Source organism: Saccopteryx bilineata, chromosome 6 (assembly GCF_036850765.1).
Source record: "Saccopteryx bilineata isolate mSacBil1 chromosome 6, mSacBil1_pri_phased_curated, whole genome shotgun sequence".
In the NCBI taxonomy this organism is placed as follows: domain Eukaryota; kingdom Metazoa; phylum Chordata; class Mammalia; order Chiroptera; family Emballonuridae; genus Saccopteryx; species Saccopteryx bilineata.
Genome location: NC_089495.1, coordinates 42,518,874 through 42,546,195, shown reverse-complemented (window position 1 = coordinate 42,546,195; position 27,322 = coordinate 42,518,874). Strand labels below are relative to the sequence as shown.

At 37.1% G+C, this 27,322-nt stretch overlaps 1 protein-coding gene and 1 non-coding gene across 2 annotated transcripts; both read right to left on the bottom strand.

The window, feature by feature from the left end:
• Window positions 1-1,902: 1,902 nt before the first annotated feature.
• ARGLU1 (arginine and glutamate rich 1) lies at window positions 1,903-27,322 on the bottom strand. The gene is made up of 4 exons (XM_066235102.1): window positions 26,730-27,322; window positions 20,397-20,622; window positions 18,040-18,123; window positions 1,903-2,740 (listed from the first exon to the last, which is right to left on the bottom strand). Exons 1-4 carry the CDS (start codon window positions 27,074-27,076, stop codon window positions 2,576-2,578), a joined length of 822 nt encoding a protein of 273 aa, XP_066091199.1. The 5' UTR covers window positions 27,077-27,322; the 3' UTR covers window positions 1,903-2,575.
• Window positions 23,604-23,759, bottom strand: LOC136309650 (U1 spliceosomal RNA). Its single transcript, XR_010726342.1, has one exon. It is a non-coding gene; the product is annotated as a U1 spliceosomal RNA (small nuclear RNA).

Here is a 27,322-nt window from a genome sequence, read left to right as displayed (position 1 = left end):
TTTGAATCATCTCTACACCATTTTGTTTCTTATTTTTACATTCGTCAGGTTTAAGTAAAACACTGCATTACCAGTATAACTGGTTTAATATTTGCAAAGACAATTTCCTCTTGGTAGACATCTTGGGAGGGGTTTGATGAAAAATATCCAAGACACAAAACACAAATTGCTGTACTGAGTCTGGGATAACAGTTGAAAAGGTGTACGTGGAGATGGTAGTGCTGCCGGAAGCTGGTCCAAACTGTTGTACGCCCAGCTGGGCAACGCTTGCGCTGCCAGACACAGAGCAGTCATGGCTAGCTATGTGGTCGTAAAGTCGAATGGTTGTTAAATTGCATAGGTCGTAAATAGATCAATATTTGTAATAAAGTCACTAATTCTATAATGCATAAATAACCTAAAATATGAAGTTGTCAGTAAAGGTGTATTTAATAAATTAGGGAATATCTAAACTACTGATAGACTGGGAGACAATCTGAACTTCTATAATATGTACACAAATGCAGTGAAAACAAATGAAGAAAACAAAGTACTACACATTGTTGCAGCACAGAAAGGATTGGGTGTATTTTATTAACAATTACATCCTCTTTCCTGTAGCCTGGCACAGGAACAATTTCAGTATCTGATGTGATTCTCCAACAACAAGCAGATACTGCAATATGTCACTAAGCAACTTACTGTGATTTCACACCATATGTGGCAGTAAGAAATTTTAAAAAATTAAAAGGCACGCGTAAGCTGATTCAAATATTTTAAGTCCAGGCTACTCTTAGATACAATGTTTAGAACACTTGTTATAGCAGAACAATTTCTAAGTAAACATTTCCCAAAACTTGAATACAGAACTTAGGAACAATGGATCTGCACCAAAGAAAGTTACATTAAAAAATGGGTAAGAATCATGAAATAGAGCTAACCTGTATTTAGAGGTTGAAAAATAACTCATGAGCAACTTACAGTATATTCTTTAGGTAAATAAAGTGAAAACTTTATAGTAGTATCATGTTGACGAGAAGTTCTCACTACAGTTCATGCCTATTTAAAATTCTAGCTTTAATGATATGTAAACTGATTTTATTGTTCCTTACAATTAGTGAAGAGCTCAAACTAAAACAATAGCATTTTTCTCAGCATGCACACACAAAGTAATCTACCATTTAGTCATTGCATTAACTTGTTTTCACTTTTAAAGACTGCTCAAACTGACTCAAAAATATTGGAGAACATTCTCTACTTTGATGACATGTTTATGCATCTCACGTAACATTTTTATATTCATATCTTTTTCCTTAATAAATGTTCTAATATCAGTACACTTAAAAGAAACATATGTAAAGATAAATGAGGCAGACTCTCCTCTGTAGGAGTCATCCATATCACATGCAAAAACAAAACAAAAACTTGTATTAGGTTTAAATGTGTCTGTCCCCCAAATAAACATGCAAGAACCCTACACTGATGATTTCACTACGTCAGCCTTTTGTGAAAGTACAAAAGCTAAGTTCTTTCTGATGGCCCACTTTGAAAATAAGATTCTATAAATTTTAGAAGCATTTTTCTATAGTCTTTTATTAAGTATAATTTATGGTGATAATATTTATATTCTAAAACAAAGGTACAGAATTGAGAATTTAAATTTTTCTGGGTGCTTAGTCTTTCTTAAAGATAATACTGATGTAATAATGGCTGTTATCAGCATAAATGAGATATTTGTAAAAATAGTCATTAAATACTAATTAACTCACAAGTATATTTAATACACATATAAACCCTATGTTAAAAGTATAAATGAGAGGAAATATAACATAGTTCTAGGATTTCTACACTGCTGACCATCAAAAAGTAAACCACCCTCTTTTAAGACTTAAACAGAACTTTAAAAAAAATTGCTTCAACATATGAATTTAAGACTTTACTTTATTCAGCAAAATCATTTATTTACACAATGGGGAATGCTGGTTTAATTTTGTCAATGAAATAAAAACAAATTCAACAGAGACAATACTGAACTGTATATATTTTGTATTAGAGCTGACCAACTGTTTCCTTACCTGTATCGGGAACACCAAGAGCAACAGTATCATGAGGACACTGGTTTAACAATACACCACAAAGGTCCAGCAACACCCGGGAGCTTCCAATGCAACTACCAACTTTTTCTTTTTTTATAAATATATAAAAAAACAAAAAGTCAGCAAAATCAGCATTGTGATGTAGAAACAGAGTATAACTCCGTAGTCTGTGGGTCAGTATAAACCTTATCAGACCACCCATAGTTTATAAAGTGATAAAGTGATCTGCTCTCCTTCAGACCACTAACACAGAATCCAAATAGGTGAAAAATATATCACTTTTTAGAAGACAACAATGATCTGATAAGGATCTGACTTAATGGAAGTTAAGGGGGAAGAAAAGGAATTGCAGAGCATAGCTCCTATTAGAACAAGCTAACTTTCCAGATTTTCGAAATTAAAAAAACAAAAACAAAACAAAAAAAAAAAAACCACTTCAACATGAAGCTACAATACAAAGTTTTTCTGTTTTTCTTTGTAAAAAGTTCAGAGTTTGCAATTTAATCCTGGGTTTTTAATGAGAAGGACAGTTTGGGCCTGGACTTCCCTTTGCCCAGGATAATTTTTTGTTCTTCCTTTTGTTGACGTTGTCGCTCTTGTTCTAGTTTCATCCTTTCCTCATGAATCTTTCTTTGTTCTTCAACAATTCTCAACTGTTCTTCAGCCTAGAAATTATAAGTAAAAATTAGAAATTTCTACAAATTTTATGTCATTTATTAATAGCATTTGGGAAATCAGGTGAGAATTTATAATCAATAGGAGCATAAATATAGGTTTATACAAAAAGTGATAAGAAAAAATATTGAGAAATTAAAAAAAAACTTATTAATTATTCCTACAGTTTGATTTTAAAAAAATGAAGAAATCGAAGACAACAACTTAAACATTTTGAAAACAGAAATTCCCACAAATTATGTCTTGAGGTCAGAATACATTTTGTTGTTACCTATTTTTTATAGATACCTTTAGTATCATCAGATAGATTATCAATCACAAACCAAGGCACTGATTTATTAATTTACCTACCAATTACGATAGCTAGGTTTATAATTAGCAAAGCACACAAAAACATTACAGGAAAATTCCCCACTGGGACTATATTACATTGTTAATACACAATCAAAAATTACTAAAGACATCTTTCTTTGAAGAGAATAAACTAGGAAACCTTTTTGACCTGGCTGACTATAAAATGCTATCAAATTTCAAATGGACACTTGTATAATTAACTCCTTCAGTGCATTCAACTCCTTCAGTCTCAAGCAACCAACTTCCTTCCAGCGCTCTCTATAGATTTCCTCTCTTCAAGAAAATACAGGCCATTCTCATGATCTTCCTCATCAACTCTCCTTGCCTCCCAAAGATATCATGCCCACTTTTTCTTAATTCACAACCAGGGCAACTTTACACCTCTCTCACAAAGGACATTAGGCAATCGTGTGGTCAGGATTCTGGCTGTCAGAACATGGGGAATGGCGCCTAGCATCTAGAGCAGGGGTAGTCAACCTTTTATACCTACCGCCCACTTTTGTATTTCTGTTAGTAGTAAAATTTTCTAGCCGCCCACTGGTTCCACAGTAATGGTGATTTATAAAGTAGGGAAGTAACTTTACTTTATAAAATTTATAAAGCAGAGTTACAGCAAGTTAAAGCATATAATAATAATTACTTACCAAGTACTTTGTGTCGGATTTTTGCTAAGTTTGGCAGAATAAATCTTTATAAAACAACTTACTATAGTTAAATCTATCTTTTTATTTAAACTTTGGTTGCTCCGCTACCGCCCACCATGAAAGCTGGAGCGCCCCCTAGTGGGCGGTAGGGCCCAGGTTGACCAGCACTGATACAGGCATGCTGCTAGAGACCCTACAATAATGCACAGGGCAGTCCCCCACAAAAGTTATCTAATCTCAAATGTTAATAGTGCCAAGGTTGAAAAAAACCTGTTCTAACCCCTGAATTTTTAATTTCAATTATCAATGAGTTATTCTTTTTTCTATATCTGATCTTGATCTTAAAACATTCACTGCAACTTGTGAATGCCTTCCTATTCCCAGACTCAAATATTAAAGTCATTACTTCCATCTCCATTAATTCCACTGATACTTTTTTCACATGGTCAAAAACTAACAATAAGTTTAATCACCTTTCTCTTTACTCATTCTTCTTCTGTTCTCTTGAACTTGATTGTCCTTTTTGTCTCCATTGATAGGAATGGACTCAGTACACAATATTAAAATGTTTAAATTTTATCTTGTGGGTAGGAAAAGGCTCAAGTTTTAAATACATAATTAACACAGAGGTTTGTTTTACTTCTTGCTTTTAGATAGGGTGGTGATAGCTATAGACTAAAAGGTAGAAGATAAGACAGTGGGGGGCAAGTCCACTGTAATCAACAAGGTCAGAGATGAGGAAGATCAGAATGAAAAACAGTGGGAATCTGGTGGGTAGGCAAAATAGATTTACATATATTTCTAGGTCTTTGTAGTCTCATAAGGTGGAAATCCATATTGCTTAAGTATATCTTTTCTCAGATATTTTTTCCTATGCCAGTGTTTTTCAACAGCCAGTCCACGGAAGAGTTAACCGCCCTGGCCGGTTGGCTCCGTGGTAGAGCATTGGCCTGGTGTGTGAAAGTCCCAGTTCAATTCCCAGTCAGGACACACAGGAGAAGTGACTACCTGCTTCTCTATCTCTCCCCCTACTCTCTCTCTCTCTTTCTCTCTTCCTCCTACAGCCATGGCTGGAATGGTTCGAGCAAATTGGCCCCGGGCACTGAGGATGGCTCCATGGCCTTGTCTCAGGCGCTGAAATAGGTGAGCAGCAGTCCCAGATGGGCAGAGCATTTCCCTATAGGGGGCTGGCTGGGTGGATCCCAGTTGGGTATATGTGGGAGCCTGTCTCTCTGTCTCCCACTTAATTAAAAAAAAAAAAAAGTAGTTAACCACCCTGATGTTGTATGAAGATTACCGATCAGTTCTATGATCTTATAGATAGGGTCTGTACACAACATCAGGGTGATTAACTCTTCTGAGGACCAGCACAAAGTTTCTGGCAGACAGACACTGGTCTGTGAACCAGAGGTTGAGAAACACTGTCCTAAGCTACATTTTCAGCTGGCTAATAAATACCCACCTGGGAAGTCTCTGGTATCTTTCAAATTCAACATGTTCAAGATTTAAATTCCTCTAGCCCAGGTGTCGGGAACCTTTTTGGCTGAGAGAGTCACGAACACCACATATTTCAAAATGTAATTCCGTGAGAGCCATACAACGACCCATGTACGTTATGCATTATCCAATAAAAATCTGGTGTTGTCCCGTAGCACAGCTGTGATTGGCTCCAGCCACTCGCAATCAAGAACATGAGTGGTAGGAAATGAATGGATTGTAACACATGAAAATGTTTTATATTTTTAACGTTATTTTTTTTTTATTAAAGATTTGTCTGTGAGCTAGATGCAGCCATAAAAAAAGCCACGTCTGGCTCACGAGCCATAGGTTCCTGACCCCAGCTCTAGCCTAACCCTGAAATACATCAGCCCTATCTGCCTTCCCTACTGACACCCATAGCTTTTTGCTCCTTCCTCTTTCTGACATCACCAAATAGTAATCAAGTTTGTTAATTCTTCCATTATGTTCTTTCACCTAGAGTTTCTTTTCCATTTCCATTGCTACCATACCAGTTCAGAGCACATCTATTACAAATCAAAAACAATTTCCGTTTCCAGTCTCTGACCTTTGATCAATCTTTCACAACGCTGCAAGTCCCACTCTTCTTAAGCATTGCTGCTCTCTCCTGCCCTCAAACTTCCAAAGATTTTCACTGTGCACAGAATAAGGCTTTATTTCCTAAATTAGTTTATTACCTAGGACTTTATATTTTGGCTCCAACTTTGTTTATACTAGTCTCTCTTAAATTACCCTTTCTGGCCTGACCAGGCTGTGGTGCAGTGGATAAAGCATCGAACTGGGACGCAGAGGACCGAGGTCTGAAATCCCAAGGTCACCACCGGCTTGAATATGGGCTCATCTGGCTTGAGCAAGGCTCACCAGTTTGAGTTCAAGGTCGCTGGCCTGAGCAAGGGGCCACTTAGTCTGTTATAGCCCTCTGGTCAAGGCACATATTGGAAAGCAATCAATGAACAACTAAGGTGCCGCAACAAAGAATTGATGCTTCTCATCTCTCTCCCTTCCTGTCTGTCCCTATCTGTCCCTCTCTCTGTCTCTGTCACAAAATAAATAAATAGATAAATTATCCTTTCTGTCTTGCCACCCCTTCTCCTTTGTTCATGCCATTATTTCCTCCTACTAAAATTCTACCTGTATACCAAAATCCATTTCCATTCTCTTGTTTAGACTTTCATTGATAATTACAACAAAAAGAATTATCTGCTTCTGATCATCTTTAGTGAAATGATATGCCAATTACCCACAGTTTTAAAAAACCATCAAACATTTGGGTTTAGAGCTTAGCATGTGCAACTGAATCAAGGTATAATAGTCAAGACTCTTCATGTGTGCGCATGTGCTTGAGAAACCTTTACCAACACAGGCTCACTTTTTTACTAAGGTTCTAATCAGCCCCTAGGAAAGCAGATTAGAACCTTGGGGAGTGAATGATTTGCATATAACCACCTTAATCTCTAACAGAAATCTAATTACAAATAGTGTTTTGTTTTTATTTACCCTAGCATAGTGACAGAAATTCAAAAGTATAATATAATGCTACCTTATGAAGAGTATTTTGGCAGTACCTACTAAAATTGCAACTTAATAATACTTTTACCCAGCAATTTAATTTTCTGAAATTTAGTCTATAAGTGAACTTGCACACATACAAAATTATACAATGTTACTTATTGCAAACATAGTTTGTAGATATGGGACTAACAATAAATTACTGATCTCTAAAACAATACTATGTGGCTGCTAAAAAAAGAAAAAAAAAAGAATCTCTTATATACTACAATAGAAAAATCTCCCAGTTACTCTTTTAAATGACAAAAACAAAATATGTTACTTTTGAACTGAAAGGGTAAAATAAAAATGTGTCTGTATCTGCCTAAATATGCATTGTAAACTCTGGAAAAACAAAACAAAACATAACTGAATATACTTTTTGGGAATGAGAATGGGAATAGGAAGTGGGTGAATAGGGGATAAAGGTAGAGGGGTTTCACTGTGTATTTTTCTTAAAAAAAAAACAAAACTGAATCATGCAATCACATTACCGAATCAAAAACTTAAAAACAATACTTTTAAAATAGTCTCCTTCATAGACAAAAAATATTCTAATTCTACTGAACTGAAATTACCTTTGGTTTAAACAAAAAAAAAGAAGTTTCAGTTTCATTTAGGTTTACAAATATAGGAGCTAAAAGTATGTATGTGTATAGTAGGGGAGCTGTAACTTCTACAGGACTAGAGATAACAGTGTTATCTGCAGTGTTAAGTATATAGTGTCTTCTTAGAAGTACTTGATAATGGAATAGCATATAAATGAATAGAACAGATGAATATCCTGTTCTACATATAAATATTTATATTTTGTTCTACTATAGCTTTAAATTAAGCATAGCCCAGGTGGTGGTGCAGTGGATAGAGCGTCATCAGACTGGGGTGCGGAGAACCCAGGTTCGAGACCCCGAGGTCACCGGCTTGAGCGCAGGCTCAACTGGTTTGTGCAAAGCTCACCAGCTTGGACCCAAGGTCGCTGGCTTGAGCAAGGAGTTATTCAGTCTGCTGTAGACCCACGATCAAGGCACATATGAGAAAGCAATCAATGAACAACTAAGGTGTAGCAACAAAAAACTGATGATTGATGCTTCTCATCTCTCTCCATTCCTGTCTGTCCCTATCTATCCCTCTCTCTGACTCTGTCTCTGTAAAAAAAAAAAAAAAAATTAAGCATAAATGTTATTCAATTACACGTTGGTATAAAAAACCAAAACAGTAGACCAATGTAGTAAAAACAAAAGCTATCTCTCATTTTAACCTTTTGAGTAGTGAGTTTTTTTCATGCTCGCTGACCCCTGGGAGTTAAAAAAAAAAAAAAGAAAGAAAGAAATTAATTCCAGTTCCAGTTTTATTAAGTTAAAATTATGTTTGTTTGATAACCAATTTATGGAAACAAGAAGAATACACATTTTCCTTTTTTTTAATGTTACTTTACACATGTACAATTGTATCCTGGATGGTCAGGAGGCACGAGGACGTACGTGAACGTCCGTGCTACTCAAAGGTTTAATATAGTGTCTCTCAAGTGATGAAATATTGATTTCCTGCCCATCCATGTGGTATGACTCTACACCTTATTTGTCTGGTATTCTTCTCAGCCCTATCATCCTCCTGCAGTAGACTCGCTGGTTGCTTCCTGATGACCCCACTTGCTGCAGAATATCTATATCTATAGATATATATAAATATATTTATATAAATAATTTATATATTTGTTATATTTATATATAATTTATATATAATATATAGTATTTATATATTATACATATATATATTCCTCCCACCTTGTTTTAAGTTTATGCAAAAAAAGGCATTATTCCCAGTTGGGCATTGGAGGGATAAATGCATGTAAGTATGAACAATACTAAGTAAGGATTAAGTGGTAGGTACCATGGAGGCCAAAGAGAAAGCTAATACCCATCATACTAGAGTCATTACACCCAGGACCTAGAAAACATACGACTTTAGAAGAGCCTATTTATCCCTCCTAGTATTTTCTGTCCCAATCTCCTTTACCTGGAGGTCCTACTGATTTTTTAAAAATAATGTAAAGCACTCTTCTTACACTTATAATTTTAGATGAAAGTAGCCTTTTGCAGCAGTTTCATTAGCAAGAGGGAAACTGAAATCTACTACTCTCTGCTTTAAATATACATAAAATTTTACAAGAAAAAAAATCCAGATAAAAATGTTATGTTATAGAAATAAAGGGAAAGAACAAAAAATATTAGAATGAGGCATCATGCTACTCAGAAATACAGATTTCTGCATATATCTTCTACACACCCAGTTCCACTTTTCCACCTGTAATTTTTTATTCATCTTCCCCTCCATAACAAGTATAATGAATAGCACACTTTAGGTAAATACTAAAAAGTTATGAAAATGAAACGATATAATTACTTCTGACCCTTAAGTAAACTAGATATTAGTACAACTTTCTAGTTATTCAAATATGTGGTTAAAAAATTAAGATGAAAAAACAATCCCCATCAGCCCATAAAAATTATCATTAGCTATCATCATCTAAACAGAATTCATACCCCCACCCAACCAACCCACTCCATCCAGCCCCTTTTCTCCTCAGTTTAATTCCCGTTTTGTTACCTTTACAACTTCAAATATGTATTTAAAGCTTCAACATTAGATTAACATTTCCAGAGATTCTGTATTACTTCAAGTGGAGACAACTGTTTCAAAAAGGAACCAAACTGATAGTTGAGCCTGGCATGGAATATTAGGCACAAAATCAATGCCCTCCAGAACTTAAGAGAGAAATCTGATACCTTAAGGATTTTATCATACACGTCCTAAAGTTTCATCAGAAACTGTACTCAACCAGACGTAGTTCTTTTACTCTTCTGTATTATAACTTCTCTGTTCTTTCAAGTCAATTCTTTTGTCTTGGTAATTAATTCCCCTTTGTGGAAGCTTCCCTTAAATGTCTGGTGTCCGCTGGCTGTTAGCAGCATGATCAATTACATCAGGAGGTTTTCTCTGGTTGCTACAATACTTTCTTTCTCTCTTCTTCCCTTCTCTGTACAACCTTATCACCCAACAAGTTTATCTTTTCTCTCTTTACAGTTTATACTGCCACCTTACCAATTCAAGTCCCTTTTTACTGGCCTCATTGACTTTGTTTCCACTCTTTCTCCTTCGAGCTACCCCACACAATGTCAATACATTAACATTCAGAACAATTTTTAAATAGTTGCCCAGAATACATTAACATACTCTTAAACCATCTTTATATCTTATCAATTGGGAATAAGCCTCTCACTTATTGTAAATCCTTGCCTAACTTTCCTACCATTTCATCTCAAATTAAAATATTTAATTACATTTACATTTAGTACCATACCATTAAAATATGTAAATATATCACTATTAGCTATTTTAAGTACTATGCTGTTTCAACCAATACATGCTGACTATATTATAAATGCCCTGTTCTCTTTCCAACTATGTTAGTTTCCTCTAACTACTCTAACAAATTACTACAACCTGGACAGCTTAAAATAGCAAAAAGTTATTCTGGAGGCAAGAAATCCTAAGTCAGTATTACTGGAAGAAAATCAAGATACTGACTAAGCCACATGCCTTCTGAAGGCTCTAGGAAGAAATGTTCCTTGACTCTTCCAGCTTCAGATGGATACTAACGTTTTTTGGCTTATAAGACACATCACTCAAATCTTCAAGGCTAGTATCTTCAAATCTCTGTTTTGTCTTCACATCACCTTTTCCTCCTGAGTGGAGTCTGTCAGGAGTCTTGACAGCCTTTCACTATTATGTTCTCTCTCTGTTCTTTTGAGTTCAACTTGGCAATGTCTTTGCTGATACACCAACCTCAAAAACAACATGGGTCTCCTATGTATGTTGGGCCATTAGACAAAGAGGTTCCTCCAGACCTTTCCTGGATAATCTCACCTAATCCTGGTTTTTGCTAAATTGAAATCTATGAATCACATTCACCTCTTCAACATCAGCAAAAGATTGTATAGCCATACCCTTGGTTTTCTTTCCAGAACAACTTTACTAACAGTGAATCTCCTAATTAATCATTTTTTAACATCTAGATAGGCTGAAATATCCCTAAACATTAAGTGCTCATTCCTTTTTACCTATCCTTTTTTCTTTCCTCAATTTATCTCTTACTGAATTTTACTACAAAGAGCAAGGACAAACCAGAATTCACCTTCAACACTTTAGAAATACCTTTAGCTAAATATGCAAGTCCATCACTTAAAAGTTCTGACTTCCACATAGCTGTCAGCTGTAGGACACAATTCAGCTTGGTTTTCTACCACTAGATAACAAGGACCTCCTCTCTCTGGTTTCCAGTAACATGTTCTTCTGAGTCCTAACCACAAGTGCCTTTGAAGTCCATATTTCTACCAATAGGCTTTTTAAAGCAGAGTATGCATTTTCTATCATATGACTCAAAATTCTTCCAGATTCTACCCACTGTCCAATTCCAAAAACATTTCCACATTTTTAAGTAACAAATGACCACAAACTAGGTAGCTCAAAACAACACAAAATTATTCAGGAGGAAAAAAGTCTGAAATCAGTATCACTGAACCAAAAATCAATGTGTCAGTGGAGCTTTGCTCTCTTGGCCTTGCCTCTTCCAGCTCCTGGTAGCTGCCAGGATTTCTTGGCTTCTGATCACATCACTCCAACCTTAAGGTTAGAATCTTCAAATCTCTCTCAGCTGTTCTCAGCTTTTCCTGTGTGTTACAGGGTAAAAATCTATTTCTGCCTCCCTCTTATAAAGATATGTGTAATGGCACTTAGGGCAGAGTAGATAACCCAGGATAAATCTCCCATCACAAGATTCTTAATCACATTTGAAGAGATCTTTTATTGGGGGAAGCATATAAGGCAGGGGTCGGGAACCTTTTTGGCTGAGAGAACCATGAACACCACATATTCTAAAATGTAATTTTGTGAGAGCCATACAATGACCCGTGTACTTTACGCATTATCCAATAAAAATTTGGTGTTGTCCCGGAGGACAGCTGTGATTGGCTCCAGCCACCCACAACCATGGATTGTATTACATGAGAATGTTTTATATTTTTAAACGTTATTATTTTTTTTATTAAAGATTTGTCTGTAAGCCAGATGTGCCCATCAAAAGAGCCACACCTGGCTTGCGAGCCATAGGTTCCCAACCCCTGATATAAGATAACACTCACAGGTTCCAGGGATAAGGACATAGGTCTGAGGGATACTTTTCAGCTTACTGCACAACCTCATTAAAAAGCTTTGCTTACATTTTCAAGAACTCTCTTCTGAGGTTCTCTTACCTGCAAAGCATTAGCTAGTTTACTTTAACCTTAAGTATGTGAAACACATTCCATACATGGTACTATTTTTTCATCTCTCAAACTGGTCAAATACAAAGTGTTAAAGCACAATGAATATGGTTAATCTATTTGGTAAGGAGAAAACTATTTCATTATTAGAAGAAACAGTCTGTAAATCTAGGACTTATAATTTGCATATATCTTAAAACTTAAAGAATTTCCCCCCAGTTAAAACTGATTTTTCCTTCTTATCAGCATGTTTCTACTAGAAATTGTCAGCCTGACTTATTAGTTTAGGTGTTTACATGAAGAATAACCAGGCTCCATTATTCTGGCATCTTCACCAGCAGATAGTTTGTTATTTTTGTTATTGACATAACCTCCTGGAAGAACATTTCATTCCATGTCAACATCTATCACCTTTCTTAGTCTGTTTCCTTTTCTCAATAAATAAGAATCATATATTTCAGAAATAATATCTATAATATCTGGACTTTTGCCAGATCATAAAAAAAAAAAACCTGTGTGAAGAGAACTTAAAAAAACCTAAAGTACAATTTTTAACATTTTAAATAAAAATTCTCTAATGTATTAAAAGCAACCTTCTAAATATTTGAAGATAGTTGTGCATTACCAGTACTAACCCAAGAACCAGGAACCAATCTGCCAAAGAGACAAGTCAAGCCAAGCCACATCTGAATTAATTCTTACTTTATTTTATATATCAAATACGTCTGTTAATAGTTTTCTTTACTTCTTTATGAACAGATATCAATTATCTTGGTAAACAATTTAGAATGGAAATGCACAAAAATCAGCCTTCGTCTAGAGCACTTAACATGATTTTCATAAGAGAGAGAGAGCCCATGTGGTTAAGCTAAAACACTCCTTAATACTCATTACTGGAGGCCCTGGTCGGTTGGCTCAGTGGTAGAGCGTCAGCCTGGCGTGTGGAAGTCCTGGATTCGATTCCCGGCCAGGGCACACAGGAGAAGTGCCCATTTGTTTCTCCACCCCTCCCCCTCTCCTTCCTCTCTGTCTCTCTCTTCCCCTCCCGCAGCCGAGGCTCCATTGGAGCAAAGATGGCCCGGGCGCTGAGGATGGCTCCTTGGCCTCTGCCCCAGGCGCTAGAGTAGCTCTGGCGCTAGAGTGGCTCTGGTCGCGGCAGAGCATCGCCCCCCCCCCCCCGTGGGCGTGCCAGGTAGATCCCGGTCGGGCGCATGCGGGACTCTATCTGACTGTCTCTCATCATTTCCAGCTTCAGAAAAATACAAAAAAAAAAAAAAAAAAAAAAAAAAACTCATTACTGGGACCAATCTTTGAACTTTGCCCCAAGGGCCCACCTAAAAAATCAAAGTGAGGCATAAATTTATACTTTCTTTACTAATACTTTTACTTAGAGAAAATGTAGAAAATAGAGGAAAGTATAGATACATAAAAATCTATCAATCAGAGATAATTATTCTTAGCACTTTGGTATATTTTCCCAATATATTTTTGAAATTAGAATAATACTGTAGTTATTTCCCCCTGTATTATCAAATATTTTTTGACTACAGAAAATCCACTGGATGTAGATTATAATTTATCTAAAACTCTGGACAATTTTCAAAATTCTAAATAATATGGGGGAGAATATCTTTATACATTTATTTGTATCTGATTTAGTTTCACGAGAAAAATTCTTAGAAGCAGAATTAAAGTTCCTGAGATTTACTGTCATTTTCTAAAATTGTCATACCCAGATAATTCCCAGGATCACCATTATCCTTTTAACACCTGATACTAATAAAAAAAGTCTTTTCTAATTTGGTATTTAGTATTAGAGAAAAAGAATGAGGGAGGCATTTCTTTGCTTTACTCTTGAGGTTAAGATACATTTTCAGGAAATCACAGCTAATTTCTATTCTAGTGTGTACCTCCTTTTACATCTCTCATTTATTTATTTTTCCTATTAGTGAAATGGTCTTCTTTTTACAGAAATCTCCCCCACGGTGCTTTCTTTTACAACCTGTCTTTAATCTGCTTTCAAAAGCTCATCTCCCATTCTCCCATTACTTATCACATAAACTTACCACACATAACTTGGTTTACTACTTCCCACTGGCCTGAGAGACCCCACTCACTTTTCTCATTCTACTTCTCGAAAGGACTCTGACTTCTTAATTTCCTCACACTTTTGTCCCCACCCTCAATTCAATTTCTAACTATCCATCTACACCCAGACCAGATGTGTCTTTCCTAAGGGCAATTATGTCAATTATCTCATATGGTCCATATTACTTACCAAATATTTCCATACTAGTTAAATTTTCTTGGAGCTGTCTTGTATCCACAATAAACAATAAACACATTAAATGCCTTAAGGGAACTTAATGTTATGTCTGTTTATCTCCAAATTGTTTTTTAAACTTTTGAGTTTCTTAATATATATTATGGGAATAGTTAAGCTTGGCCAATCTGCCATGGTTCCTTGCTTGTTAAAAGCCAGAAAGAGCATCCCATTTCTAGCACATGTATTATGCCATGAAACAAACAGAATGTGGGTTCAACAAGATAAATACCACTACTGACATACCCAGGCAAGTCCCATGTCACCCACAACACAATTATATTCCGCTTTCTTTCTTAAATATCTATTGCTTTAATGGGGTTTTCAATGTTCCATGTACTATTTCTTAATAAACATGTATAAAATTATAAAGAGCTATGTTCAAATTGAGAGGAAGGACAACAAAAATGAAAGAAAGCTCAGTATGTGCCTTGGATCTTTTACACAAGAACACCGTCACCTACACAAAGCATACTCTACTTTTCTTGAAGGCACATGGAATAAAAATTTTCTCTATCAACAGTAATTTCTTATGTTTCCAACTTTTAAACACAAGAAGCAAATTAGTTCATTTTGTCCAAATTCTTGCCAATACTTCTCAAATTCAAACTTTTTCCTAAAGATATCTTTTCACCAAAGTTTTATTGATAACATGAAGTCAGACCGCATCACCAGTTTATTAGGGCCAAACTCACAAGTTCTAGAACCACTAGTGCTAGTATAAGGGCCATTGATCAGTGACAGTCTGCAAACCGATAGATCTGCAGATAAGGTAGGTATTTTAGAAGCTTTTATAGCATTTATTTTTCTATAAATTCATCTTAGTATTTCGCAAAAGTTGAAGTCTGAGAGAAATTGCAATACAAAACAAACTGGTCAACTGCGACCACTTGAAAAGCACTGCTCTATAATATATTTGCTAATCTTTTCTCATGATGACACACAGAAAATTATACCTTTATGGTTCACAAGGGTAAATAAAAAGGCTACTAGAGGACCATAAGGATGACTAGGCACCCAGATACCCACTCAGGGACAGAAGGGATCAAAATCCTGGCAAGGCATACCAAGTTCAGAAGCACTGCTCTTGAAGTCACCATCTACCACTCTAGACCACCCACAAACTGAACTCACTTATACTATCCAATCCCATGTCCTAAAAGAAATTCTATCCTACCTGCTTGGTAATTCTGCTTCAGTGTTTTAAATACCAATTATACCAGCGTTTTTCAACCACTGGTCCTCTAGAAATTTTGTGCTGGCCCACAAGAGTTAACTACCCTGATGTTGTATGATGATTATAGAGCCAATGGTACTAACTGAATTCACTTATGCTCAGGGTGCGTTCTGCCTTAATGGCCCCCAAAATAATTCTATCTTCACTGGTCCCAAAATGGAAAAAGGTTGAAAACCACTGAATACAGTTTCTCTCTTCTGGAAATATTTATGCATTATAAACTAGACTTTATTTATTTACCTTTCAAAGCTCTACCTTCAAAGCTCAAATTAAGATTCGCTTTCTTACTTCCTTCCACCTGCATTGAGATTTTCTCCTTACATGAAATCACTAAAAAAACATTACCATACACAGGGCGTGGCAAAAGTAGGTTTACAGCTGTTCATATGAAAAGTAACACATTATTTAATAAATAACATAGGAATAAACTGTGTGTTTCATGTACAAGTAAGTCCCTGGATTATGAATGAGAGAGGTTCTGTAGGTTTGAAAATGTTTAAGTATTTATATGCACAGAAAAATAAATGCTTTGTTAAAACAAACATCTGCCTAAGTTGAATTTAATAGGTAAACGCAACTGTTTCAACTTACACACAAACCTACAGAACCTATCTGGTCTCTAACTCCAGGTGTATTCACAGCTGCAAATCTACTCTGTCCCCGAGTGTAATTACTAAGCATGTAGTGCTATATCTTAATGCTTCTTATCCATTTCAATCATATTGCTTTATCCACTTAAGCAGAATTTTCGTTTTTTTCATTAAAAAAACAGGATTAGGTCTTTTCCTTCCATTATGGTCTTCAAAAATACTAGAACAATGATATTAACTAAGAATTCATCACACCATACTCACTAAGTTGCTTAGGATATTTCCAGCATTATCTCTTATCTGGGGCACAATATCTTTTAAAAGATCATGTTCCAGAACCAACTACCCTCATGGTTCTAACTTTTTTACATTCTTATCAACTATGGATACATTGTCTACCGTCCTCCTTCATCCCCAGCTTTAATGGGATCCATTGTTAATTACTTAGCCCACCCTATATCTTCTCTTGTGCCACGTTCAAGGGGGAAAAATGTTTTTCCTTATACAGAAATGCCTGATTATCCTCCTTTGTTTTTTAATGATTTATATCCATAGTTTTTAAATTCTAGCTTTCTTCTTCATAGTTGTTCTATTTTAAAAATATCTCAATATTCTTATATTGGCTTCTTTTTAAAAAAATAAATTGCTCTGTATCACCTTTCCCATCTCTATATTATGTTATAATTAAGTCTCCTGTATTTCTTGTTTGATATAAACTCTGAATAGGAAAAAAGAATTTACTAATCTGGTACACTATCAAATACATACTATTTTTAAAAAATCCTTTTTAAATGTTTATTTTTATTGATTTTAGAGAGAGGAAGGGAGGGAGGGAGAAGGGGGGAAGGGAAAAAGAGGGACGGAGAGAAAGAGTGGGAGAAAAGGGGGGGAGGGGGGGAAGAGAAACATCAATTTGCTCCTGCATGTGCCTTGACCGGGGATGGAATTGGCAACTCCCGTGCCTCAGCTCACGCCCTAACCAATTTAGCTATCCGGACAGAGATATGCACTATCTATTTCAGGGGTCCCCAAACTTTTTACACAGGGGGCCAGTTCACTGTCCCTCAGACTGTTGGAGGGCCGGACTATAAAAAAAACTATGAACAAATCCCTATGCACAATGCACAAATCTTATTTTAAAGTAAAAAAACAAAATGGGAGTAAATACAATATTTAAAATAAAGAACAAGTAAATTTAAATCAACAAACTGACCAGTATTTCAATGGGAACTATGCTCCTCTCACTGACCACCAATGAAAGAGGTGCCCCTTCCAGAAGTGTGGCGGGGGCCGGATAAATGGACTCAGGGGGCCGCATGTGGCCCGCGGGCCGTAGTTTGGGGACCCCTGATCTATTTATTCTGTCTAGCCATAGATAACAAGGCAACTAATGCAAAATAAAATACTGCTTATTGGTTGGTTTAAATAACTTCAAGCTTTTGTTTCCATTTTTTTTAGGCCCAGAACTGTGAATGAGGTTAGAACAGAAAAAAAAAGGGGGGGGGGGGTGAAAATAGTTTTCCCCAGGAAACCTGTTTTAAACAATTTGAAATTTTGGATTTTTCTTCAGATTAGAATATTTGGATTGCTACAAACAAATTACTCTGGAACACAGTAGCTAAAATCTAGTTAAGTGTTCCACTCTTGCCTCAAATCTCGTAAAATGATCCTGAGAACTAGAAATATTATAAAGCACAAAACACCTCACAAAATTTGGAAATTAAAAATATTCTTCACATATGCTTTACACATACCAGTTTGGCTTGTGCTTCTGCAATTTTTCGGTTATTTTCTTCCAGTATTCGCTCTAGCTCCTCACGTTTTGCACGTTCTTCCTCCTAAAGGGGAGGACATGTTAAGATGTTAGAAAAATAAAATGTTTATTTTTATTGATAAATATTTACTAATCTTCCTCTGAACTTTTTTGATCTGACTTATAGGGTAGCATTATAGCTACCTTCTGTCTCACAAATGATAAACTGTGCAGCCACTAAAATTTGTTTCTAACCTTAAATTTCAATCATCCCTCCCAGTCCAAACAGCAACCGACTAAACCCTCCCTAATTGATAGTTTTCTGGCAATTATTACTAATACTTTAATATCACACAAATCAACAAGGACAACTACAAAACTGGAATAGTATTTACCAAATTAAAAAAATAATATAAAATATAAATAAAGTGAATATTTGTCTCACCAATTATGTATACCTACGTATTCTTTACCTATACTCCTTTAATCAGCATTAAAAGTTGAATATTTACTGTCTTGTCCAGTGTCCTGCAGAGTGTGCTCCTCGGCTGCCATACGCGCCAGCTTCCTCTTTAAAATGATTTGTACTGTTAGCTTGGCAATACCTGCATCAGCAGCTCAACCATTTATAAAGAAACAACATACAAGGAAGGCTGAGCTGAGGAATGCAGATGTTTATGGTAAGAAGGAACAAAAAATGTAATTCATCATTCCTAAGGCAAACAATTAATAAGAAAAATACATTTACTGTTAGTGAAAAATACAAATGGTAATCCATACTTCATGGAACTAAGGGCTTCTTCCATGGGGAAAATGGACTTAACATTCAGATGTTGACAATTTCTAAAGGCAGCTTATCTTGTCATCTACAGTCTGAACTGAAATTCAGGAATCCAGGGGGTGCAAAGTCAGGAAATAAAATTCTGTAATTTATTTTTTCTTGGAGAATTTAATGAGATTTTATAATGCAAACTATATGAAGATTGCTTGATGGTTTGGGCAGTGTTCAGATCACAGCATACATATTCAAATGATTTTAATATTTGGAAAGACTGTCAAAGGGTTGTGTCCGTGTAAAAAAAAATTGTTAATGTGAAACAAAAAGCACATGAAGAGAAAAAAATCTTCCTATGATTAATAACTCGCTACAAGACAGCACCATTACTCCAAATATCTTCACAATTAAAAGCGCTGATAATAAAAATTTCAAACATTCAATTGCACAGTCTGTGATATCCACCAAATAGACATGTATATCTAGTTAAAGAGAGCACAACGGAAAATACATTTAAAAAGCTAAGCTTACTGGAAAACAGATTTCTGTCAACTTGTCTGCAATAATGCCAAGACTAAAAATGACAATGAGGCATATATTTTGAGTCAAATATTTAAGTTCAAGAAAATATAACTACAGGATTTCCTGTGGTACACACCAATTGAATTCATATTTATTAGGCAAACTATGCTGAGGAATACTCAGTGCTATAAAATAAATTTGCCTTGAGTGTTTCAGTGACTTTCAACAAGTTTTAGGATCCTGGAGTAATCAGTGCAAATAAGCCATAAAGCTTCAGTAGCAAATTACTGTCTCATAGAAAGACATTTTCAACTTCTGCTCCAGCTGCTGATAAAACAAATCATGTGTTTAGCTTGACTCCAGACAAGGACAACCTGTTCCTTCATAACTCTCTAGAGAAAAAAAGGAATTGTTAGTAGATACTAAAAAGTGGATGAGTAATCTGGACATTTTTCCTAAAAAGATTCTTTGAAACACATTAGGAAAATGGAGGACCTTATGATCAGAATGCTAGAATTAGTCCATCATGTTGAGGCAGAATTTGGGGTAGGGGATGAAGGATAAAAGGAAAAAAGAGCAAGAAAACCTATTTATCAAATGCAGGTGCTTTCGTCACTCAGTGTTAGGCCCTGCTCTTTTTAATCTGACTGAAGGCAAAAAGCCTCTTACAGTCTAAGTAATAAGAGTGATAAACAGAAAAGAATACATAACCACAGGTGGATTTTTAACCTTTTCCCTTTACCACTCCCTGTGTCCCCCCAATCTCCCAAAAAAGAATGTAGGTCCTGCAGCCATGGCAAAAGTTTCAAACACTTCTCAAATATGTAGGAAGTCAGTTCCATTAAATCAAAAAGTTTCCTTGAATGTTTTATAAAAATAACTTTTAAGTATCAGTCAGCACTTCTGAAAAGGCTAAAAAATTAACTTTCGCAGCAATGTTAAGTTTAGATGAGAAAGGAATTAGTCTGCATTCCATCTCTTTCTGAACTGAGCAGGAGGCACACCCGACACTGAAAGTTTTGCCATGGACTGTCTCTACTTTCCAAACGACCGAGCGTTACCTCTCTGGCTTTTTGTGCTGCAAGCTCAGCTTGTCTCTGTCGCTCGAGTTCTTCGAGCAACTGCTTTTCCATGATGCGCTTGGCTTCCTCCACCCTTCGGAGAACTTCTCGCTCAATTTCATCCTTCCTTTTCTCCAATTCTTCCTCTACCCTTTTTGCCACCAATTCTTCCACTCTTCGTGCTGTTTCTTCCTCGATGAGTTTTTCTTCTATTTCCTGCTGCCGGCTAGCAAAGAAAGGGGGAAAAGTGACTTAAATAATATAATAAACCTAAAAAATTAAAACTAGTTATAAATAAAGTGAATAAGCAAGTAAATAAAGAAAATAAAGTAAAACATTGAGCCTAATTACAGGTTTCTATGATTTTACAACTCATTTTCACGTAACATTCAAGCAAACAGTAACAGATACCAAGACGTTAAATGATGCAGAATTTCAAATAAATATATAACCATGGGTTTTTTCCCCTCTCATCACTTTCTGAATACAAGAAACTAGTATATACAAAGAGCTTAATTCATGAATTTTTATTTAGAACTGTAGAGCAAATCTGAAACAGAAAATCCACTTTTGTTATCGACTTTACAATGAAAAGACAAACTGTAAATGTATATATGGATTTGCTAATTTTCCAATCCACCCAGTCTAAGGACTGAACCAGAGAGAAGTCAGGAACAACCATTAGGTAGCAAGCAACTCAGACCAGAAAAATTCATTCTCTCCATCGGCCAAAGTCGGAATAACTCAAGACTCAGAGATTCAGGGCTGCTAAGGCAATAGCTGTATAGCTTTTACAGACTACCTTATTCAGGCTCTGAACTGTATCTATTAATAAGATACAACGGAGGACCTTATGATCAGAATGCTAGAATTTGCCATTGTGCTGAGGCAGAATTTTGGGTAGAGGATGAAGGATAAAAGGAAAAAAGAGCAAGAAAACCTATTTATCAAAAGCAGGTGCTTTTGTCACTCAGTGTTAGGCTCTGCTCTTTTTAATCTGATTGAAGGCAAACAGCCTCTTACAATCTAAATAAGACTAGCTTGTTTCTTAAATAACTCTTCCACATAACTACATTAGTCATTTTTATTTTAAAAAGACTAACATACTTTACCTTTTCTTTTGTTGACTTTCAATTAAAAGCTCTTCTAGAGATGAGAAAGTAGATACTTATCAGTTCTTTTTTAAAAACCCAATGAAGTATAATACTATTTAATCATTTTGATCCCATTTAGATATTATGAACCAACTTATTCAAAATTCTGCACTGAAAATAGTCATTTATCAAATGAGTATACTGGAAATCTTGCAAGTTGTATACCACTAATATCCAAACTGATAGCCTCATGTGTGTCTAGTCTGAATTAAAGGTCAAAACATAAATTATCTCATATTTTTATTTGATTACATTAAATGACTACTTTGAGATAGCTTAGAAATTTATTAAAACTGTCACTGGTTTCCTTCTGTTCAATAAAGACTTCACAGTTTCTAAGTGATCATTAATCATTCAATCCACTGCAACTCTGTTAGGGGCTAGGAAATTGATTCAATTCCCACTCCAGTGCTATCATTGTCAACTCCTGGTATTCACAGTGATACCATCCTAACAGCAATGTATTTTTCACGTTCTGATTCATGTCAATTTCTGCATTTCAAGTTTCTACAATTTTTCTGCCAAGGAAATAGTAGCTAAATAGACTAGCTTGTTTCTTAAATAACTCCACACACCTACATTAGTGATTTTTATTTTAAAAAGACTAATGTACTCTAACCATAATTCTTTTATTCCTTTTTAACTTCCAATAAAATATAGCATTATGGTAGTTCAATAAGCCTTTATGGTAGCTTAGTAAGAGAACAGATAACTATCCCAACACTAAGAATAAATAGCCTGGAATATCTTTAAAAAATAAAACAGGACAGCAATTTAAATAGAAATGAAATAACATTTCAAATAGAAAAATTTTATCTATTTTATCTAGAGAAAAAGAAATAAAACAAGACTAACAACTACTGAACCTGGATGATGGATATATTAGGATTATATAAAATGCTTTCTACTTCTGCATTAAATTGGAACATTTTTGTAATACAAAGTTTTAAAAGTATACACACCCACACACACATACTTTTGCTAGTTGGTTCTTATGGCACAATTCAACTCTTAAAGGAAGGACTATGTAGAAGTTCCAATTAAAACTTTCCATATAAAGTAAAAAAGAGGGAAAAGAATGGGATAAGGCATTAGGTTAGCTTATCAGTAGGAAAGATGCCAAGTTAACTTAGAAATTTGGTAAAGGTCAAAAAGACCTGAAATACATTCAGGGTTTTTGTCACTCAGTCCTTAAGTAACAGCAATAACACAATGGCTAACAGGTCCACATTTCCATACATAAGTATGTAAGAAAGCAAGGAGAAAAGGACCTCAAATAAATTCAGTGTCACTTACAGCAAAAGCCAGATCAGCATGGTTTCAGCTTTCCATGTCTCCGCTCCCACTGACAGATACCAAACCACAAACGCTGGCTGACAGCAGAGCACGCACAAGTGGAGGGGGCTCTGCTGCTAAGTCAATTCTAACTAACTACAGCTCAGAATTTTATAGTCTGAAGGGGAGGGCAAGTGGAAAGTCCCAATCTCAACTGAAACCAGGAGGATGAGAAATGGCCTAGTGGAGTTTCTCACAAGGCTGCTTATCTCCCTTTGTTCCAGGAGGCACCCCAGGGCAGCCCACCATGACTATAATTAAGTCTTGCTGCCATGTCCTACTGAGAGACAGGCAAGGTCAGGGCACCACAACAGAACTGTTTCCCTACAAGTATTATCAAGAGCACACTTTTTGTTGTTGCTGTTTCCCTCGGCAAGGTTAAAATCGGGACTCAAGTAAATCAGAAAAAAATTTTAAAACAATTTTTAGGTCCACTGCTGAAAAAGTTCAAGTTCAATTATGCTTTAATTCCCCTCTTTACACTCAATGAATTAAAAAACCCAATGTGCAACTGAATTAAGCATGAGTTAATCTTTACTGATGATAAATTTATCATAATCAGTGATAGAGCAGCTATTAGGCTTTTATAAGTGGCACTGAAACTTTCTTGGGGGAAAAAAAGCTTTTGGTATCTCATAAAAGATGTACCATCTAATATTGCCTATCCATTCCCTAAAACTTCTGCCACTGGAGTTGTCACTCTCTTTCTCTCTCTTTTTAAGTTAAGCATAGTCACCCTCTACCACAAATTATGCAGTCAAGTTCCCTGAGGTGGGGAAATCTCAGGGGTCAGCACATCTAGAATGCAGTGTATAAGCCTCACTCTGGGAAAACCACCTTCGAGCTCGTGGACTCTCCCCTGCCAGGTAAGTATATCACTCTCTTGATGCTGTTTTTATCTCTACAATCTTTTCCTTACGTTCTTCTGCTCAATCTTTTCCATTGCCAAGATCGTGGGCCACTTACGAAAGGGCTGAATCAAAGCCTTCAGTTTTTCAATGTAAATGGTATGACATTAGGTCTCCACTTTGTTCCACACTCTCAGGTGTTTTACAAACTCTAGTCACAATGGATTTTAAAATGGCAACTATTAAAACAAAACAGCAAGAGCCCAGTAAAACAGCAGTTAAAGAACACGACTTTATACAGGGCAGCTTGCAACATTATTTTTTAATGTTTTTCAAATGTATGAACTCAATCCTAGGAATTTACTTCTAGGAACTGCTTCATATTAGCAAACAACATTTATTAAATATTGAATAGGTACCAAATACTCTGCCAACAGCTTACACACCATGTCATCATTTACATCTTTGTAAATGTAATGTAAGGCTAAGCACTTTACTCACTGGGCTCTACCTCCTTGCATGTTGCTGAGAGTTGACTCAATCTGGGTAGACTCCTAGGCTAATGAATGATCTTTAGCAGGATACTACCCTTCATTGTTTCTCCAGGACATATAAGAGAGGCAAAGGCATACACAAAGATTTCAGTATCAACATAATTATTTTAAATATTAATACATTCAATTCTTATCAACACCAGCTAGACTGTATGCCTTGACATTGTCTCAAAGTCTAACCTCCCCCCAATAAGCAGTTCCACCTACTACTTTTACTTTTGCTCATAAATGCTGCTCTTTGCAACAAGCTCTTATTCTTCAAATAATCACTCAATTGAATATAGAGATCCCTGTTCAGTTTAAATAGTTTAACTTAGAAGGCTCTCATCTGTCATGCAGTTAAACACTAAGCACACTCGAACCTAGATATATCACAGGCTACCATAAGTTATTTGTTATGAACATTTTCCCAATTTGTTGCAAGTCCTTTTCCGCTGCCCAGTTTTCAACAGTTAATACAACATGCACATAGCATCTCAAAAGTATGTATGAAAATGATAAGGGTCCAAGGAAGGGGAGAGGGAGCCACACTAAATGACTGGGACACAGAGAGAAGAGGCAGAGCTTCTGAACCGAATTTTGAACCATGTAAATCAGCTATGCAAAAATGAAGGGAAAAAACCTTTAAAATTTTTGAGGCCTGTCATTTACTGCATTAAGATTTTAACTTGTACCGTTAATTTGTAAATTCACCAGGCTCAATCTGGCTGCATTTACATAAATTATATTACACAACATTATTTGAGGTCCATTATATGCCAAGCATTATTCTGATACTTTAAATGCACTATTTCTAATCTTCACAATAAGCATGACAGGTGTCTCCATTTCACAGATAAGAAATCAATCTCACAAGTAGGTTATTTACTCAGAATTGTTAAATGGCAAAGCAATCTGATTTCCAACCTTACCACAGGCTTTCTAATTAGTTAAAACTAACAAAGATTCTAATTTTGCTCTCTCTTCATCTCACACTGAAACTCTTGAAGGTACACTCGTCACAGGGCCTTCCAGTATCTTTTCTCAGCTTCCGCCACGTGCTTGTCTTCCTCTATCCAATTGTAAATACAAGCAATCGCCAAGGCTCTCCTCCACCCACTCTCGCTGGGTCATTCTAGTCTCATGGTTTCCCCCAGGTCTGTCCCTGTATCAATGTTGAGTAAACCCACTATATCCAAAAATTAGTGCCACAGTGAACAGGCAAATGGAAACTCTCTGTGATTTTTCCATCCTCTCTCTCCACTGAGTTTCGGGCATTTTAACCAGTGTCTGAAACACAGGAGTTACTTCAACATTAGGTGGCTGAGTTGCAACAACCACATTATCAACAGGAGAGCAAACATTATTAATGCTTTCTTCCTCAGTTTCACATCCAATTTTGTTCTAAACGTGTTTTTTTTTTTTAACCTATTCCCCTTTTCCATTCCAACAACTGCTTCCGCACTACTCTTGTGTGAACTTACTATATCTAGTCTCTACCCTACATGGTGGTCAGGTACCCATTTCTCAAAAAAGGCCCTATCCCCCTCACCTTTCCTGTTTCTAGGATGAAATTCAAACTCCTTAATATGGCTTACAAGACCATGATTCCCAGCCTCTACTTCACCTCTCCAGTAACTCCATGACTTTAGTACTTATGGAACTTTTTTGTTCCAATTAACATTCATTTTTTTACTCCACTTTAGGCCATTCTGTCTCCCTCCCTTTATTCTCTTTTGCTCCATCTATATTCTCCAATCCTCGCCTGACAGTCTCTATGTTTACCTGCTACTCATTCCTCAGGAGAACTCAAGTGTTTACCCACCACCTAAGGTACCTGCTCTCTAAGGTCACATCACCATCACTGAATTTACCACACTGAATTTGCACCTACCTACCTGTCTTCAAGCTAGATTAAAATCTTGGAACGGGATCAATCAATCTTTACATTAACAGCACCCAGCACAGTGCCTGGCGATTTAAATGCTCAAAAAATTAGTTAGTGAAGTGAACTAACCAATAGGTATTTGCAGACAGACGACTTCTGCCCAGTGCTATTGCTCCAAAACCTAGTTCGTTCCCTTGCTTCCTTTGCACGAGACCATACTAAGCAGTGCCAGCGGGTCCGCGAACGCTCCCCCGACACGTCGTCGGGCTGCCCCGCTCCCCGCCCCCACTCGGAACCCCACCCCCTGCTTCCGGCACTCTCCACCCCTCTCGCGCCAAAATCGCTTTCTCCCCTCCCAGACTTTCCTGCGCGAGCCCCGCTCTTTTCCTCCGCAGCCGAACCGCGGGGCTGTGCAGAGCGGAGCCGTCCGCACGCCGGTGCTGCAGCCTCTCCGGCGGGTCCCTGCGCCCTCCGACCTCCCTGCCCAGCCCCACCGGCCAGGGCCCACTGCCCCCTCTCCTCCCCTCGCAGGCGCCCCACTGCTCCCTCTCCTCGCCTCCCCCGCGGGCGCTCACATTTTTCGCTGCCGCTCGAACTCCGCTTTCTTCTCCTCCTCCTCTCGCTTCTGCTTCTCGTCCAGGCTGCTGCGCTTGCTCACCGTGCGCCCAAAGATGTCGATGCGGTCGGGCGGGGACGAGGCGCGCTCCCGGTCCCGCTCGCGCCGGGACACGGCCGTGTTAGTGGAGCGCGAGCGGGACCGCGACTCCCGCCGCCGGTTCCGTTTACTATCCCGGGATTTGGAGCGCTTCCGCACGCGCTCCTTGTCTCGGGACCGCGATCGGGACCGGCTCCGCTTCTTGTTGTGTTTGCTACTCTTGGTGTGTTTGGAGCGGGACGAGCTCCGGCTCCGAGACCGGCCCATCCTTCCGGGCGACGCTGTGACTAACCGCTGCTCTCGGCTCCGCACGCGCCGGGATGCTGTCACCTGCGCCTCTACACGCCGACTGGCCGTCTTGTTGAAGCCTGGAAAGGAAAACTGCCAGCCACCTGCCTTTCTGTCACTCTCTAAGGTGGACCGCAGCCACGAAGGCCACCTCCAAAGACAAGGCCGCAACACCAGAAGTTGCTAAGATGGCAGCCGTGGCTGCACCGGCCGCCCTTCCCACAA

Excerpts from the sequence above, each read along its gene's own strand:
- ARGLU1 (XM_066235102.1), bottom strand. The coding sequence starts at position 27,076 with ATGGGCCGGTCTCGGAGCCGGAGCTCGTCCCGCTCCAAACACACCAAG. Across the intron at positions 20,623-26,729 it reads TTCGAGCGGCAGCGAAAAAT|CCGGCAGCAGGAAATAGAAG; the intron begins GTGAGCGCCCGC and ends TTTCTTTGCTAG. Across the intron at positions 18,124-20,396 it reads CAGCACAAAAAGCCAGAGAG|GAGGAAGAACGTGCAAAACG; the intron begins GTAACGCTCGGT and ends CCTCCCCTTTAG.